This window comes from Ammodytes marinus (genome assembly GCF_949987685.1).
Source record: "Ammodytes marinus genome assembly, chromosome: 1".
NCBI lineage: Eukaryota > Metazoa > Chordata > Actinopteri > Uranoscopiformes > Ammodytidae > Ammodytes > Ammodytes marinus.
The window spans coordinates 2050975-2069700 of NC_137230.1; the positions used below are offsets into that span (position 1 = coordinate 2050975).

General features: G+C 41.8%; 1 protein-coding gene across 2 annotated transcripts in view; it reads right to left on the bottom strand.

Annotated features, from left to right (window-relative positions):
• Nucleotides 1–3117: 3117 nt before the first annotated feature.
• The window catches only part of bnc1 (basonuclin zinc finger protein 1), a 20960-nt gene continuing 5351 nt past the window's right edge, over nucleotides 3118–18726 (bottom strand). For both annotated transcript variants that reach the window (XM_080052841.1, XM_080052842.1), the window contains exons 2-5: nucleotides 13624–13726; nucleotides 11258–11493; nucleotides 7126–9167; nucleotides 3118–5360 (exon numbers count right to left, since the gene is read on the bottom strand). In XM_080052841.1, the coding sequence (XP_079908967.1) occupies nucleotides 4565–5360; nucleotides 7126–9167; nucleotides 11258–11493; nucleotides 13624–13726 (3177 nt within the window). In that variant the 3' untranslated portion in view covers nucleotides 3118–4564. The remainder of the gene's footprint in view (nucleotides 5361–7125; nucleotides 9168–11257; nucleotides 11494–13623; nucleotides 13727–18726) is intronic.

Sequence of the window (18726 nt, forward strand, 5' to 3'; positions counted from 1 at the left end):
CCAAATGCTGTGGGGGAAAGTGAGCACTTTCCCCCACCATGAGGCACAAGTTAAGTTTAGTCTTAAACATATATTAATGTAATATTACATGCCATATGTTTTATTTTAATGTCATACACATTGTAGAAAAGCCATCATGCCAAGGAAATACACCAGGAAGACGACCTGGGGCAACCACACGGAAAGAGCACCTTCTCATCTTTCCCTGTAACCTTCAGGGCTGGAATGTAGAGTAGGCCTAGTTGTAGAGTATGATAGGCTTATGTTATAATCCAGTTCGGTCTTCTCCTGTGTTCTGAGTCCCAGGCTGTTCTCGCTGGTTCTGATTTTCCTATGATTTGACCCCCAGACACTAGCTGGCTCTAAGGGTCCTGTGTTCTGACCCCCAGACTGTGTTCTAATCTGACTGGTTCTATCTTTCATTTGAATCTTATTAAAACCTTTTGAATTATAATATGTTGTATTTGATTTTGTTCAGAGTTACTTTCAAGTGTTTAGAAAATTTGCTTTGCTTAATTGACCAAACCCCATCATTCTTTTACTAGTCCAACATTAGTTCTGGAATGTGTGGCTAGCTTTCAGGATTCTTATTACAATATGTGTTGTTATGGTAGTTTCAGAGTGGAAAAAGTAAGTGGATCAGTTTACCCCACAGCTGGGGTAAAGTGAGCCACATGACAACTTTTTTTAAAACAATCGTATTTTCACTGCCCTTTGTCTTGAAAAAATTCTGCTAATGCCCATTTCTAGGAAACATCCTGAATTAATGGGAAATGTGTAAATTTGAGTGATAAATCATTTTAGCTCGCTTAGAGGGGAGCAAATGTAAAAAGTGGCTCAGATTACCCCGTTCTCCCCTACACAAAGTTGGAATAAAATATTTTTGACCTCTTCCCATGAAATGATTGTGACAATGTGATTTCCTCTTGATAGATAAAGTGTATATCTCCTCAAAACATAATTGATCATTCAAATCCAACTGATATCACAGTGAAAATTAAACCACAATTAACCTTTGCAGACTGTGTATTCATCTTTAAACAACATTTGGTTTATTGAACAATAGGAAGGGTTTTAAGTTTTTTTAACCCTGGTCAATTAAACACGGAACACAAATAAGGGTATTACACGTATAGGAATGTCTAATATAACTCTTTCAAATGTCAGTAATCACTCTCTAATATTGAGTGCCCCCCCCCCTTACAGACATGACAGTCGGGCACTGGCGACATGTTGTCTTTATGGATGAGAGCCACTATACCCTTAACCGTATAGATAAAAGACAAAGGGTGCAGCGATTAAGTGGTTAGAACCTCTGTGATGACTGTATCCAGGAAACCACTCAAGCAGGTGGAGCTCAGTGATGGTATGGGCCGGTATTCATTATGGAGGAGAAACACCATTGGTGGAGCTGGATGGAAACATCAACACTGTACAGGGACATCCTGGAGAACTATTGCCTCCCACAAGTAAGAATGGTCTGGGAACAACTTTAAGCTGCAAAACGACAACCAGAGACCACATAGGGCAGCTGCAGTGAGAGCATTTCTTGATCCAAAAATATTTTCTTCCGACTTTATGGGCGACCGTGAATATACACAGCGCAGCAGTTGAGTTACTGTTAAAACTAGCAGAGCTTCACATTAAAAGCATTTCACTGGCTTCACATTAATAGCATTTTACTGGACAAAAGTGAGTTGACTTTTATTTTGAAGTAGGCCTAACAGGAAGATAGCCGCTCATACAGCCCTGTCACAGCTCTGCAGCGCTGCAGTCACTAGCAGCATGTCTTCTGTTTTCAAGAGTTCAATGCGGTGAAATAAGAGGACAGAAAGCTTGTCATTTGCAATACTTGTAACCCCAAGCTTACACCAACCGCTTTATGAAGATTAGTGGCATTAATGTTCAGTTACAGTAAAGTTTTATGCATCAAATTGTACCAGAAGAGTTATCTACTAGGCTAAGGCTGTGTCTTGATTCAGAGACCACGCACTTGGTAGAACGCAGTCTCGCGGTATATGAAGGCTATAGCCTATGAAGGCCGATTTTAAGGCCGGTTTTAAGGCCAACGAGCCTTGTTAAACGAGACGGTCTCCGCAGGTCTCCGTTTACGAGCATTTCCGGTTTACGTAACAAGCCGTTACCTTGCGTGACGACTCGCCGCTCCTGTGCTGCCTAGCAACCCTGATTGCTGCCAATGGAGACAGCCCTGTCAGCGGAGGAAAAAAGAAAAAGAAGTTGCCTACCAGACGAAAAGAAAAAAAGTACAAGAAAAAAAGAAAGGAAGATAAAAGTTAAGAAGATGGAGCAACACGTTGCTGTTTTGTTATTTTTTATTTTATTTTATGCAATCTCTGAAAAAAACGCAATGAATCTTGGGATATGTTGGGCCACGAAGGATACATCTGATGCAGCCTTCAAAACCGTGAAACGAAGGCTGCATTTCACGACCGCATATGAGGAGCCTTGCAAGGAGCCTTGCAAATGGGACAGCCTTTGCGCGCCGCTATGACGCAATCGGTCTTCAAATGCAGCCTACGTAGGGTGCAACCCCTGAATCAAGACACAGCCTAAGTGTCACCGCCGACTACTGGCTTGGCATGCCTACTACAGCGATTTTGGCCCCTTTTCTCCGAAACCATGTGCACGAGTGACGTTTTCAAATCAATTGCGTCTGAATGTGTTAACTTTTTCAAATGTAAAGGCGAAAACGGTGGCGTTTTCACTGTGTAAAGTGCCCCTAAGTCTACTTTGTTTAACCAGTGTGAACGCTCCATACCGCACTCAAGCACGGTACACTTCCTTGGCCCTGGCCTGGTTGGATGAGGTGAGCTTCAGCATGGTCGTTTTGGATGATGCCACAGAGGGGGAAGGAGGGAGGGGGGGACAATCACGCATCAACTGGGCCAAGTGTGAGTTTGTGAGCTGTAAGACACTTTATGTTGGTGTGTCCTTTCATTTGTCACCCATCTGTATCTGTACTCCTGTGTTGTAAACAATTAAGTGTTGTCTCATAATATATTTATATTATACAGAGTAATACATTTTTTCCACAATGACACATTTGTGCTAGTTTTTAATAGAAATAGAAAAAATTGATAATAATGAGGCTTGCAAACATATGGCTTTTTATTTAATTGAAATTAATATTGTAACATTAAATCAAAGGAAACATGAACACCTATTAACAAATGTTGTTTTTTTTTCAAAACAGATCCAAGCTACAAACAGATGGGATCCTAAATCTGTCCAATTGCATTTAAATACAGAATGAAAATACGCAGAATACCGAGCAAAACCAGAACAGTAAACCATTGTGAAATAATCAGACGTATAGAAGATAATGTTTTTGTTCATTCATACTTAAAAAAGAGAGAAAGTGGTGAAATTAATCTATTTTATACAGTATATTTTTTGGTATCTGTCAAATAACAAATGACTCTATTCACAGAATATACAGTTCAATAAACATTTTGTTTACCAGTTCTTTTTTAGGGTGTGCTCATGTGTGGGGCCATTATCATAAATTGCATTTATTTTTTAAATTATTATTTCTCAGTGTTTGACTCATTCACAGTAAATACTTTTTTTTAGCTGTTTGTCCAGTCAATCAGGATACTGCAAGCAACCACAAGAACAATACAAGAGCAATGCCTTAATCAAGTGTAGATCTGTGAGAAGATTTCCTTTTACAAAAACACCACCACAATCAAGAGATTCATTTCACCCCAGTCAGTCAAAAGTAGTTTGTTTTTTGGGGGCAAATTTCAGTTTATTTTACAACAGAGCCCACATCTGAATACTGCTGTTAATCACAAAGTAGATGATAGGGTGGGCCCTTTTAATACTGCATACCCCTCATACAGTGTGATGGGGTTTTAACACACACACCTGTGGACTGAGAAAATCTTTGGTCAACATTAGCAGTATGTCACAACCATAACAGTAAAGACAGATCATATAAACGCCATATAATAACTTATTGGTCAAGTTCACAACACTATAGCTTTCATCAAAGACTCTTTTTGAAGACCATTGTCCAAATGAATGTAATGACACATGTAAAGGTTACATCACTACTGTATTCAGTTAATACATTATGCACAGCTTCACAGGGAATCTGACAGCAAAAAACACCAGAAAAAAAAATCACTTGCATGAAACAGATTCTAGGCACAACTCTCACTTGGACAACACATGGACAAATTCAGTTCATACAAATGACATTTTGTAAGGTGTAAACTGGGCTGTAAGGCAAACCAATACAAAAAGATAAGTCCCGTATTAAAACAAATGATTGTACTCATTGAGGTTGCATTTGTCAATTATGAAAATTAATTCACTGGCCAATGTGTGTGAAAACACAGACATGCTATGCATGTTATACTTTATAGAGTTGACCTCCTGATTGTACCTTTTTCTCTCTTTTTTCCCCCAAACATGACAACAGGATTGACTACTGTATGTAATTTTGAAAAAGTGCTAATTTGAAATTGGATAAACGACAACAAAAAGACAATTGGTTCAAGGGAAATCAGTCAAATTGGCATATGGGCTCAAATACCTACTCTTGGTCCATTGTTGCCCCCGAGCTAACAGCTAGATTCCTGTGAAGATTTGGGTTCTGGCTGTGCCTGTTCCTGCTTCGCACTGAGGAGAAGGATGTATCACAGCCTGGGACTTTACACTTGTGCAACAGTCTCAGATGGACAGTCTTGTAATGGGCTCTGAACGTGCCCTTGTTGCTGTAGACCTTTTGGCAGACGTGGCAGGTTATTGGAGATCCACCCCCTGGTCCCTGAAGCCCGCCTGGTCCTCCTTCCCCCATGGAGCCCAGAGTGGTGTCTCCCTGGTGGGGTAGCCCCTCTCCCCCGGGCCTTCCCAGGCTCACACCGTCCATGCTTTCATCACTGTCCTCCATGGGGAGCAGACCCCCCTCGTCCTCCTCCTCACTGCCTGCTGCATCTGAGTCCCAGGAAGAGCGACCACTACCGCTGCCCCGAGGTGGAGCAGAGGTGCTCAGGTCCAGGACCGCCCCGTCCTCCCCACTAGCACCGCCTTCTCCTCCTCTGCGCAATCCCTCCTTCTCTCCCAAGGGAGACGCCTCATCACTGTATGCTGCAGCAGACATTTTGCTCATAGGGATGACCAGGCCCATGCGATTGTACCCTCTGAAGATGACGGAGGCCTGGCTGGTGGGGTCTCGATGGAGCAGGTCTCTGTCCCGCTGGTCCTGGCAGTAGTCTAGGCCAACAGAGTCTCTGTCTCTACAGTGGGATGAGGGCGAGTAGATGCTGTTGGTCGGGCTCAATGAGTCTTTGGTCAGCAGCTTGTGGTGCAGGTTCAAATTTGCACTGTGCCTGCAGATGAAAATAATAATTTGCATTAAAACTTTGTTAATTGTATTCTGCCTCGATTCCACTGAGCAGTACAGTTTGGTTTTGTACGGTATGATTTGGTATGGAATGGTTACCCTAGATCTGGCTTGCATTTCCATGCCGACATTACCCTGACTTTGTCGGCAGGGTTTATGCCGGACGGCGACAGACGTAGCCAGAGCCGTTAAACAGCACTGAGTTTGCGGTCTGGCGTCGGTGGCTAGAAAACTATGATAACATCATAGCAGCAGGACACCGTGTACACAGGCAATACATTAAATTAATATTTTTATCGAACGTCCAGCTGTTGGTTCCCGCCCAGAGCGCGGCGAAAAGAGTGCAATGAGCGCTCCACCTTGATAAAAGCACATCCAGTGGACACAGGCCCTTATAAACCACATAGTACATGTTTGTTTTGACCAATTTAAAAAAGATGATACAATGTATTGCAAAGTGCCAGAGAGCTTCCTTTAAGGCACATGTGTCAAACTCAAGGCCCGCGGGCCACACGTTTTGATGTGGCCCGCGAATCAATTCGGCCGATTTGAATAAATTCTGAAAAAAAAAAAAAAAAAAAAAAATGTTTTTTTTTTTTTTTTTCATGGAGCCTGTGCCATATCCGCACGTTGCATACGCTCCCAACTGTTAGGAAACTTACGTGGCTTACAGCTAGGAATGTCTGCTGAAAGTTCTACAGCTCAGGATTTTAAGCCATGAATTGATGAACTTGCATCTAAGAAGAGCTGTCAGTTTTCTGAGGGCTGTAAATAGGCCAATATATGTGGCTAAATAGCATGCTAATATTGATGATTGATTGTGTCAAGTGTCTAAGGCAGTGGTGTCAAACATCCTGCCCGCGACTTGTAGAGCACACATTTCTGAGCATTTAAAAAAAAAAAAAGTAAGTTAAATTAAAATTAAATTAAATTGGGAAAAACGTATTCCAAAACAACAAATAACCTCTGTATTTAAAATGGAAATCAAAACAGTAGAAGTTGCACTTTTATTTAATTGTATTTTGTACTGTCTGCATGTTTGCACAAAATGTGTCCCTGTACATATAGTAAACAAAATTGGACAACTGTAAGGTCAATGCCTGTTGTATTTGTGTATTCAAATAAACAGTTGTTTATTTCATTAGTGCGTATTGGCATCTTTGAGCAAAATACCCCCAAAATTTTTGCTGCGGCGCTCCGCGCCGCACCTCCTATTCCCATGGCCAGCAGCAACCTTTACTAAGACATTTCCTGGGAGCTACAGAGATCCCTTGTGATCCGTGATAATGTAGGTTACATATGTAGGCTGAGTTATAAAGCATATAACTGAAAAACAAAGCTAAAGATTTGGATTTGACATATGTACGTTATTTTGCCATTATTTTACTGATCCGGCCCACTTGAGATCAGAGAGGCTGTATGTGGCCCTCGGACCAAAATGAGTTTGACACCCCTGCTTTAAGGCATAATAATAATGTCTGACCCTTCCTCTTTTTTCACATCTTTAAGTGTCAAAAATTCGCCCTTCCCTAACCTTCAAGCCCTTTTCTAACTAAACTAGAGCAGCTGATTGCGGTTGAGAACCAATGTTCCCAGGATAAGATACTGATATACCACCAGAGTGAAACCACAAGAAAACTGCCAACTGATGAGTTAACCAGAAATACCTTAGAGTCTGATTAATACTTGCCTTTTCAGTAACAATACAATTCATAACCTGCGCTGGAACAACAACAACATAGGACTCTTACCTGTCTCTGCTCCTGCGGGAGGGGAAGGCAGCGTTGCAGCCGTCCACTGTGCACATGTGCATCTCCTTCAGGTGGACATTTTGGTAGTGCATCTTGACGCTGTACGGGTTCTTAAATGTCTTATTGCAGATATCACAGTGGTGTGGCATGTCGGCATCTGAGTCGAGGTGAGACAAACCGGAGTCGCCTGAATGATCCACACAGCTGTCTGATCCGTCCCTCTCCTGGCCTGAGCCTGTGAGCGGAGCATGGCTCTGTCTGTGCTCACATCCATCCCATACTAGCTCTGAAGTCTTGTCGGTTGCACGCTTCCTGTCTTCCTTTTCTTGGTTGCCATTGGCTTTCTGACAGAGTGAGTCGTTGTCACAGTGATTCTCCGTCAGTTTGTTTTTGAAGGTTGGTGATTCACAGGCCATGAACCGTGATTCAGCTTCAGCTTGCCTTGATTCATCAACTTTTGGGTCCGTCTCTGTCGTGTCTTGATCTAAAGTTTGGTCCAGAAGATCCTTGGCAAACTCCCTGTCTTTCTCTACACCAATGTAAGCCCCATTTGTCTCCTTCTCCTCCCAAGCTTGTCTGGAGCAGATTTGCCTTTCAGCTTGGCTCATATAACACTCTTCCTTTTCCCTGCCCTGTAAAGGACCTTCGTCCTCTGAGCTGCTGTTCTTCTCCATCTGCTCATCTCGCTCCACCGACTCCTTCTCAATCTTTATGGGCATGCTTGACTTCCTAGACTTTTTCTTTGGTATGGGGTCTGTTATGTAGGCTTCATGGGCTGTGATGGGTTTGATTGGTACAGATGAAGACAACAGAGGAAGGGAGGGGAGTGTCCCTGGGGTGTTTGCAAGCTCTGCAGGGGTTACCAGGCTACGGTAGAAAGGCAGCACTGGCTGAACTGTTTTTAAGTTGGGGAAGAGCATGCCACTCTGGCCCATGCTAGGGAAGGAGCTGCTGTGGAGTTTGGAGTCCACATGGCTCACCATGTAGCTGGGCACAGACTTATGGCTGTCTGCAGAGCAGACGCGGATGGGGGTTCCATATTCAGACATCTTCTCTCCTTGAGAGCTCTCGTCACCAGACAAGCTGCTCCTAAGGTCTTTGTCCCTGTTGTTCCGGTTCATGGGCATGTGAAGCCGTGGGTTTGGGTTGGCACTGTGGCGATTGCGACTGCGCAGCGAGCTGAATACCATGTTGCAGCCATCGATAGTGCACTTGTGCTTAATCTTTAGGTGCACTGCATTGTAGTGGATCTTCAGCGTGCCTTTGTCGTAGAACGTCTTCTCACAGGCATTGCAATATACACGACCCTTCTTCAGAGAGCCCCCTCCCCCGTTGCCTCCTCCACCCCCGTTCCTGTCCAGGGAACGCAGCTTGCCCTCGGGCGACATCTGCATGACATCAGAGCTCATGGAAGGCGTGCATGGTGTGGAGGGTCCGTCCGAGTAGTTGTCACTTGTGGAGAAGTCCTCGGCCTCGATCTTTGTGGTGATGGACAGGCTGTCCATGGGCTTCTCTCCACCTCGCTCTAGGTCAGCGCTGAATGACAAAGAGCTGGATCCTAGCAGGCTGTTCTCTGCAGCGTGTGAGAGATGGATGGAACCTTCCCGCTCCTGATGGTCTCGTCTGTGACTCTGCTGCTCCATGGAGCCGCGGCTTGGCTGCTGGAGCTGCTGCTGCATGGCCCCTGTTGGTGAGCCCAGGAACGGTGCAGGGGCCGAGCCTAACAGCTGGAAGGGCAGCATGAAGGCCATGCTGTTAATGAAGTTCTCAAAGTGATGCATGCTGTTGCCACTCAGCTTATCCACTTTAGACGTAGGGAGGTTGGCAGCAGCTGTGCGTGGGGCGTTGCGCTCAATGAAGGTGCGGATGTCTGAGTTGGTGCGGGTGCTGGGGACCAACACCGCCTGGCCCTCCTTGTCCTGCAGAGCCATCAGCTCCACTATGGACTTGGTCTCTCCAAAACGCAGGAACTGCTGCAGCGTCGCAATCTCCTCCTCAAACGTCATGATGGCCCACCGATCCAGTACTTTCCCTGCTACATCCTACAGACAGTAGGGCAAGAGTATGAGATAGATAGATAGATAGATGGATGGATGGATGGATGGATGGATGGATGGATGGATGGATGGATGGATGGATGGATGGATGGATGGATGCATGGATGGATGGATGGATGGATGGATGGATGGATGGATGGATGGATGGATGGATGGATGGATGGATGGATGGATGGATGGATGGATGGATGGATGGATGGATGGATGGATGGATAGATAGATAGATAGATAGATAGATAGATAGATAGATAGATAGATAGATAGATAGATAGATAGATAGATAGATAGATAGATAGATAGATAGATAGATAGATAGATAGATAGATAGATAGATAGATAGATAGGTGGCAAATATAGGGAAAGTTTTAAAAAAAAAGGAGAGAGAGAAATTTCATCATTAGCATTATAAGTGTCTGTTGGGTGGCTCATACATATTCACAGAGTGGGTTGGGTGACATGACAGTGTAAAGCAGACTGGCAGGGCAGCTAAATAAAGGAATCAGATGGAGTGTTAATACAAGCAGGCAGTGCAGAACCTGAGAACCCCTCATTACACTGACACAGTGTTTCATCTCAAAGGTAATTTCTCTTCATTTAAATCATGTGGATTTACCTGCAGTAGCAGACAGAGGACACACACCCACATCGTGGTAAGAACTCGCATAGGATCGTACTAGCAGACATGTACACTCATATACACACTCCCAAAGGAATGGAAAATAAATACACGCGCAAACATAACACACGTGCACGCAAACACACACACACACACACACACACACACACACACACACACACACACCCAAGTAAGGGAGGGGTGATCAAAAGGCAGCTCACATTGATCAAGCAGGTCCTCTCTCCCTTAGCCCAGCAGTAATCACATGTGAGTTGGGGCATCTTTGAAAGCGAGGAGCGAGTTCGTGCCGTAACCGCCATTAATATTTCATCACAGAGCATTCATTGGGCGCCTGTCAAGAATTCTGACTCTACGTTTGCCATTAGATGAGCTAACATGAATTAAACGCAGCCCAACTTGAATACTTGATGATGTACTAATCGAAACAAGAACTTGCACTGACACAGTGCCTGCAGCCCAGGCACTTGGACGGCCGGGCTCCAGCTCGAGATCTGAAGCAGAAGACAATATTTACATCTCTGCTAATTTTAAAATGAATATCCACTGGGCACAGTTTGGAGGCCTCGCCAAGCTGGTAGAACCCACGGGAACCACAGCAGGATAGTAAGAGTTTGCATGGCCTTTGTTGCTTCATCATATCCCCACTGCATCATGTCTTCAAAATGCTTTCCTTAACCCTTCTCACCCTCGGCTCTCCATGTTTCCCTCAGTAAATCCACTCCCTTTATATACGACTCTTGTTCACTCATACTGTGGGTTTTAAGGTCCAAGCCTCCAAGTTGTTTTTAGAAGCTCTCCAAACATCAAATGAGTAACACTACATTTTTGAGTTATTTTAATATAAAGAAAAAATTCAACATCTAGGGCCGAACCAGGTGAGCTGGCAATGCTAGGCTAGCCATGCCCTATAGATCTGACAGTAATATTGGTTTCCATTTTAGCACTAACACGCGCGCGTACCAGGTCCTCCATAAATAATTAAATACAGAAGGCATAAATAAGTACATAAAAATTCACCCGAATGCACAAAATGGTATGTTCGTAGCACATTTTTTATGGGGGAGTACCCCCAGACCCCCACTTATGTTGAAGCGAAACCTAAGCCCTTGTGCTTGCCACCCAAAAATGATCACTGGCCCCATCCTGGCCACCCCAATGAAAATGTTCTGGCTCCGCCACTGCCCAGAAGTGCTTGTCTATCTACTGGTAGAAAGGCCTGTGTAAAAAGCGAAGTCTGAACTGAAGCTGGGTAGCTGGTTTTAGTATAGTACTGGTGCACCCCCTGTAATCTCAGATGCACCCTAAGGCATTCTGTTCTGGAACCGGGCCTGGCACGTACACACACACACACACACACACACAAACACACACACACAAACAAACGCGCGCGCACACACACACACACACACACAGGCACACACACTCACACACTGCCCACCTGGAGCACATATCCTCGTATGTAGTCCTGTAGAGTCCAGTCCAGTGCGTTGAGGATGTGGATGACCTCGTCCTGCTTGAGTACAGAGAAGAGGCGGTCCAGGAGGACCTTGAGGCGGATGGGGATAGCCTGGGTTCCATACAGCATCAGGCTGCAGATGTCAAACACCACGTTGGAGTGCACTATCTCCACCTGGCTGCCCTGGTACATGTGGTGCACCTTCAGTTTACTCAGTGCTGGAATACACAAATCACATTGGATTTGGATTAGGCTTTATGAAACTACACTGGTCCCTGGACTGTCATAGGGAGACACTACATGGGATTTAAAAATGTTTTTTGGGGATAAGCTATAACAATTATAAAATCAATTACATTACGTAAGCGACTTAGAAAAACAATGATTTTAAAATAATGATATGGGATGAAAACAAAATGTATTATGTCGGCCGTCAAGCTGGTGGAAAGCTTACACGTCAGAGATGTGATCACACAAAAGAGATCCAAATATTGATATACTGTATGTGCAATAAATGACTTATAAGACCGAATTTTTTGATAAAGGAAAATATCATACATACACTATAGCTGTTTGTACATTCCTTTATCATTATTCTAAAATGCCGATGCCACACAGATTCAGTGGTACTCTTAAAGAACATCTGGACATGTTTCTACATATGATAAAGGATATAATATTTCTCAAATTTGTTATTGAGAGTAGTATCTATTAGGGATGGGCATAATTAATCGATTAATCGATAATTGATCGTTAAGAATATTGTCGATCACGTGAAATTGTTATCGATCATATAGCCGTTGTGTTGCGCAGTGTGAGTCCGGCAGCACAGCAATGAATTTCACTATGTGGCAGCACCATAGACTGTATGGGCAGCAATTAAACATCCTACCAGCAGGGGGAGATACTTAACTAGTAGTAGGAGACAACAGAACAGGCTCAGGCAGCAGCCTGCGAGCTGCCGTAGATGGCAAAACATAAACAGGAAGAAGTCAAGGCGAAATTTGGCATCGGACAGCTTTAGAACTGAAAATAACTAAGTTAATTAAGCATTGTGAAACCTTGTATAAGTACAACACTTAAACAAACGGAATTATGTACCACTTGTACTTTGAAGCCTACATCCGACCCTGTTTAACGTGTCACGTTAGCGCCGCTAGCATTAGTGGCTAACTTTAGCGTCTATGCTTTCCTACTTTGCCTTCATCAGGGAACTAATTTGCACATTTTAGATGATGATTAGATGAAGTAACGTTAGGTCCTTTACCACTCAGAGAAACGTGCCGTGCCCTTATGCAGTCTTTGGCAGCATCTTAGGAGGCGAATAAATGTTTAAACTTTAAAGGTATCGTAGCATTGGCTCATTGTTGGCTCATAGCCTCGGGCTTTAACTAGCGCCACATTTTATTATTATTTTATTTTAAAAAGTTGCCTTGTCTTGATAGATTGTTGTTTGCCTGGAAGATCTTGGAATAAAGATGTAATTGAGTAAAAACCTCTTGTATACAGTCTATGGTAAACACGCTGTATTTTGGATGTTCTGTTGGCATTTTTCAATATGTAAAAAGATAATGATTAATCGATAATTGATCGTTCATTTTCCCGATGATCGATCAATGACATTTCTTAAAATGCCCATCCCTAGTATCTATAAATGAATATAATTTAGGCTTCATTAGGTTTTGAGACAATCGTGCCTGGAATTTCTGTCTCCACCACAATATAATGGAATTGAATAGAGAATTACATTCACACATTCAGCAGTAACAAAAACAGATGGCAACATGAAAAACAATCAGCTCAGAAAAGATCAGTTATTGTAATTTTGTTACAAAAATAACACAAATAACACACCCAGGCTCAGCCCCCCCCCCCCCCCCCAATGAAATACAAAATCTTGATCATGTTTCTGGCAAAGGGTACTTAACTATTTGTTTGAGGCTGAACACACACTTTTTGGTAGCCCACTTGGACTTGAGTTGTGACCTTATAGCCAAGAAATGAAACTTAAATGTGAGTGGCAAAACATAAACTGTCTCACCTGAAACATATTTTTCCATCAAAGGTCCTAGTCCCTCTGGATAACCCAAAGAACACACTGTCAACAGTTTTCATTAGACTTCCTACTTTAGAAATAGTCAGGGAAACAGTTGGAAGATTTTACTATAGTCTGCTGCTGAATGTTTTAAAAGAATGTTCTATCAGATAATAGAAGTGGTATCTATTTTTCTGAAAACACAGTCAAAATATATTGTCCCCATCCACACATGCTATTAATTTCACTATTAAAAAGAGCCTGAATTGAATGTCCTTGCATTACAAGTGGGGACTTTGCAGTGGGCTCTTACCGTGTGCCACCCAGCCATGCTTGCAGTTTTCACACTGTCTCCTCTTCAGCTTCCCAGGCTTGAAGCTGTCACAGTTACAGTTCACCAGCGTGCAGCAGATAACCTGTTAAACACACACAGTGCCACTGTATCACATATTTGTAATCACACTTATCTATCAGTACTTAATTTTAACCCATTGTTTATTGAAATAATTATGAATAAAAATATATAGAAAATATGGAACTATATATATAGGGGAGAACGGGGTAATGTGAGACACTTTATACATTTGTTCCCCTCTAAGCGAGCTAAAATGATTTATCAGTCAAATTTACACATTTCCCATTAATTCAGGATGTTTCCTAGAAATTGGCATTAGCAGAATTTATTCAAGACGAAGGGCAGTGAAAATATGATTGTTTAAAAAAAAAGTTATCTTGTGTCTCACTTTACCCCAGCTGTGGGGTAAACTGAGACAGACCAGAGAAATCAAGGGGGTAAACTGATCCACTTACTTTTTCCACACTGAAACTACCATAACAACACATGTTGTAACAGTTAGAATCCTGACAGCTAGCTTGAAAATCAAATGTTCCAAAACTAATGTCGGACTAGTAACATAATCATGGGGTTTGGTCAATTAAGCAAAACATAAAACACTTGAAAGAAACTCTGATCAAATACAACATATAATTCATATTCAATAATTAACGTTCAAATGACAGATAGAACCAGTAAGATTAAAACACAGTCTGAGGGTCAGAACACGGGGCCCTTAGAGCCAGCTAGTGTCTGGGGGTCAGAGCAAAGAATAATCAGAACCAGCTAGAACAGCCTGGGACTCAGAACACAGGACTAGACCCAGCTGTCTTTTTCCATCTTTTCAGTCTTTGATAAATATTTTTCTGCATTTGTTTTATTGGGATCATTCATTGAATAAAGACATTTTACTTAGACTCTATTGATGTTAAAGGTCACTCTCCTGTCCCCTACATACATACGTGCCAAACCATGCCCTTGCTGACACCCCTTCAACGATCAACCCCCACGTCCAGCCCACATTGTCTTTTGTCTTATTCAAACTAGTCTCCTTGCTACCTCAAATATGATGGATTCATTAAAAGAGGGCATAGACACTGTCTCACTTTACCCCACAGCATTTGTCTCACTTTACCCCACTGCCACAATTTGAGAAAAAACTACCTCTCTCAGCAATTCAGGCTAATCTTCAGTTATCATCATCACATGGTTTGATATGTTGGTAGTTCATCAACATGTCTGATAGAAGTTTTTCTACCTGAATCAATTTGCTTTGGCACAACAATCGATTAAGTTGACAGCAAGAAAATGTACTTTAACATGCAAAAAATAAATTTTTGCGAAGAAAACATGCTTGAGGTCCTCTCTTTCATGGCCGAGTGTAAACGAGAGGGGCTTGAAAACATATATCTCACATGACATAAAATGTGTTCCATTGCCTAGATACAGGGGGTGTCTCACATTACCCGATGCCTCACATTCCCCCGTTCTCCCCTATAAATATACAGTATATAACATAATTTAAACAAACATTTTATGGCTGCATCATTTCATAATCATTTGTTATTGTTGTTAACCTTTATACATTGGGTAGATTCTGGGCCGCTTGTGAAGTTGACAAGTGAAATGGATTGAAATTCCGAACATGATTGCCTACAGAAATGTTCTTCAATTGTCTATCACTCATTGCCCTGTTAGACCAGGCTCAGTAAAGGACCGTGTGTGTGTGTGTGTGTGTGTGTGACCACCAAAACCATCTCAACCAATCAATACCTGAGACCAGCACACACTCATCTGCTAATTATAAATGAGCCGTGTCTTTTCCAGAAAAGCAGGGACCGATATCAAGACACAAAGTGAGGAATGAATGGCATCTTGAGAGGACTTCAACGCACTCAAATACACTCAAATTTACTCTGCTCTCTCTCATCCTTAGACACAAAAAATATTTTATATATATGTATATCAGACAGGCTCTGATAAGTGCTGTAGTTTTAGAATATTTTACATTCCAAATCTTGAAAGTCATGCGTCACAAACTTGATATGTCAACACCGACCTACAATTTCTGAAGAAGTTATTTGAAATGTTTCCATAATTTCATATTCCTGAAGTAGTTCATACTAGCACCAATCATCAACAGTAAAACCAAATGGCTACTAGATTAACTCCATTTGTTTTGTTTAAGAAACATTAAATATGTCAACACCGTCAGATGTCAACTCCGTCAGATTTCCTGTCTGACGGTGGTGACAGGCCAATGACGGAGTTGACATTCAATGTGACGTCATCATATTTGGGTGGTTTTCAAGTTATTATAATTATATTAAATACAGAAATAGGGTTTAGTTTTTCTAATACTGTATTTATGGAAACTCTCACAATCTTCTTTTATCATGGATGATTCTTAAAAAAGTACAGGATGATATACAAAATGAGGCGATTTGGTCTGAGTCTTTTAGAGCAAGTCTGATTGAAACACTGTAATGTGAATCTTGAATTAACGCTCAACCAATAATATGCGGTTATAAAATCACTGTTATTGATTATTCTACGTATTTGATGGTTATCTGGGTTTTTGTCACCACGGTCCGATATGTCAAATTCATAAGATATACTTGTCAACTCCGTCAGATATGTGTCAACTCCGTCAGATTTATATTATTATGATAACAATACATAATGATATTTCATAGTTGTTGAGGAATGGTTGGTCATATGTGAAAATCTAACCAGTCACCTAACATGAGAATGTGTTTTGAAACTTGAAACACATCTTGATTGCTGTTAATTTTAAAGTAAACATTCTATTACACAGTTCAACTGAAGAACATAGAGGAAAATCGATATAAAATATCTATAGTCATATACATTTTGAAAATATTTTTTGTGGCCTCTGTCAGTCTTGGTGAATACTTGTGATCCCAATTCTTCTCATGGGTCTAGCATAAATTGAAAAATTGTTTGTATTTTTTCAACATTGCACCCGGTTTTGTCCCACTTCTCAAGAATATATATATATATATATATATATATATATATATATATATATATATATATATATATATATATATATATATATATATATATATATATATATATATATATACACAATTTACACACCAGGACCCAAAGGGAAAAACATCATCAGATTTGTGATCAAAGCCAGTGTTGTTAGTGTTACATGTTGAAAAGCTTGGGAGTGGCTGCGCTCCCTGTGCATCTATAATGCATGATCAGTGGGGTTTTAGTAGACATGAGCAGCATGCTTATCTCCTAACTGGAAACCTATGGAGGGGTGGAGGGATAACGGGGCCTCTTCCACCTCCTCCTCATTTAGTCAGAGGCTTGGTTGTGCACTCCAGGCTAGGCTCGTCCTTGAAATGGGGGGGGCGGGGGGGTGGGGGATCACATTATTTTACCCCACAGTAACCTCCCATCATTAGGACAGATATACACTGAAGGTGGCAGCAGAAGCAGCTTTACCTGGCCTTGGAACACACTGCCTTCAGTCCCGTGACAGCTGTTTGCTTTGCCCTGTGTCTGTGGAGGTGTTTGGCAGCTCAGCTCAGCCAAGCTCCGGACAGTGGTGAGGTGTAAAAAGCCCTTTACTCATCTCTGGGCGACATAATCCCATCATTACAGAGACCAACCAAGAACCAACACGCCCCAATTAGGGTAATCCCCCATCCCCACTGTGGGTGCACACACACACCTCCCGCTGCTGCTCCCCCTTAATATACATCTCAATCAGGTGCCCCTTGCTCACTCCGAGCCTGTTAACAAACACACACACACACACACACACACACACACACACACACACACACACACACACGCACACACACACACACACACTCACACTCACACACACTCACACACATTCCAATGCACAGTAGGGTCCAGGTTGTTTATCTCAATTAGCAATTATTTTTTTGAGTTCCAAAGAAGAAGAACAAGAAGAAGAGAAGAGAGGGAATATGGCAGTGCAGGCAACACAACAGTGGCTGTTGGTGACAAAGTATCTTTCTCCATTCTTTCCCTATGTGTATGAATAAATATAGAGCATTTTTTTTCTTGAATGTGAAAGTAGAGTATGTCCTTTCTCCTTGTGTGCTACCAGTGCTCAGTCTCATGTGTCTGTCCTGTTGCAGTTAAATTCATGTTGGTTGAGAGACAGCAACACGCAGAGGTGTGGAACCGTTAAACAGATTTTTTCGGTTTCTAAAATGACATTAACAGCTAAACAAAAATGTGCATTAATGTGCTGCCTTTTAGACGAAGAATGTGTGCACACTAAATAAAAGACTAATTAAAATCAAATGTTTTTTCTGTTATGTCTCGCCATGTATCAGGAAGAGCCACGTTACTTCTGGTTCTAAAAGTGAACAGCTGCTCGGACACAGACAGTTCTGGGCTGGACGGGGTACTTGTTGGCCTAATGCAGTGGAAAGCTTATCAATTAGCAGCAGTCAGGCGCTAACTGACAGTCAATGGGGAAACATACACAGTGCTGGAGCCAAAGAGTGAGTAACAACAGCCAAGTGAGAGCGGATCATCTTTTACTATCAGACATTAATCACTTAACAAGACAAGAATGGCACAGGGGGAAATACCAGAAGATAGGAAATATCAATAATCACTGGAACACATTTTATTCTTTTAAAGCAAATTAAACAGTATTTATAAAAACTTGGTAACTTGCTGCAGAGCACACTAAACAGGCTTTTTTATTTCTTCAAAATCTTGAGTGAAACAAGAGCAGTGAGATTAAGATTTAGATTGTCATATTCTAATTATTATCATTCATTATTTTTATTTTCAATATTTTTGCAAATACATTTTTGAAATACTTGATTTATGTGCTTGGTTTGCAAAATCAAGACGCTCCAAATTATTTCCAGAACGTCAATAAACCAAATTTAGATTATTATAATATAAAATGACTTTGTACTGAGGCATCTTTTAAAAGGATTTATAACAAATACTTTTATTAAAGATGAATTGATCAATTAATTAAATCATTTACTCTTATATTTTATTTATATTAATGGATGTCCATGTTGTGACTGCTGTTTAACA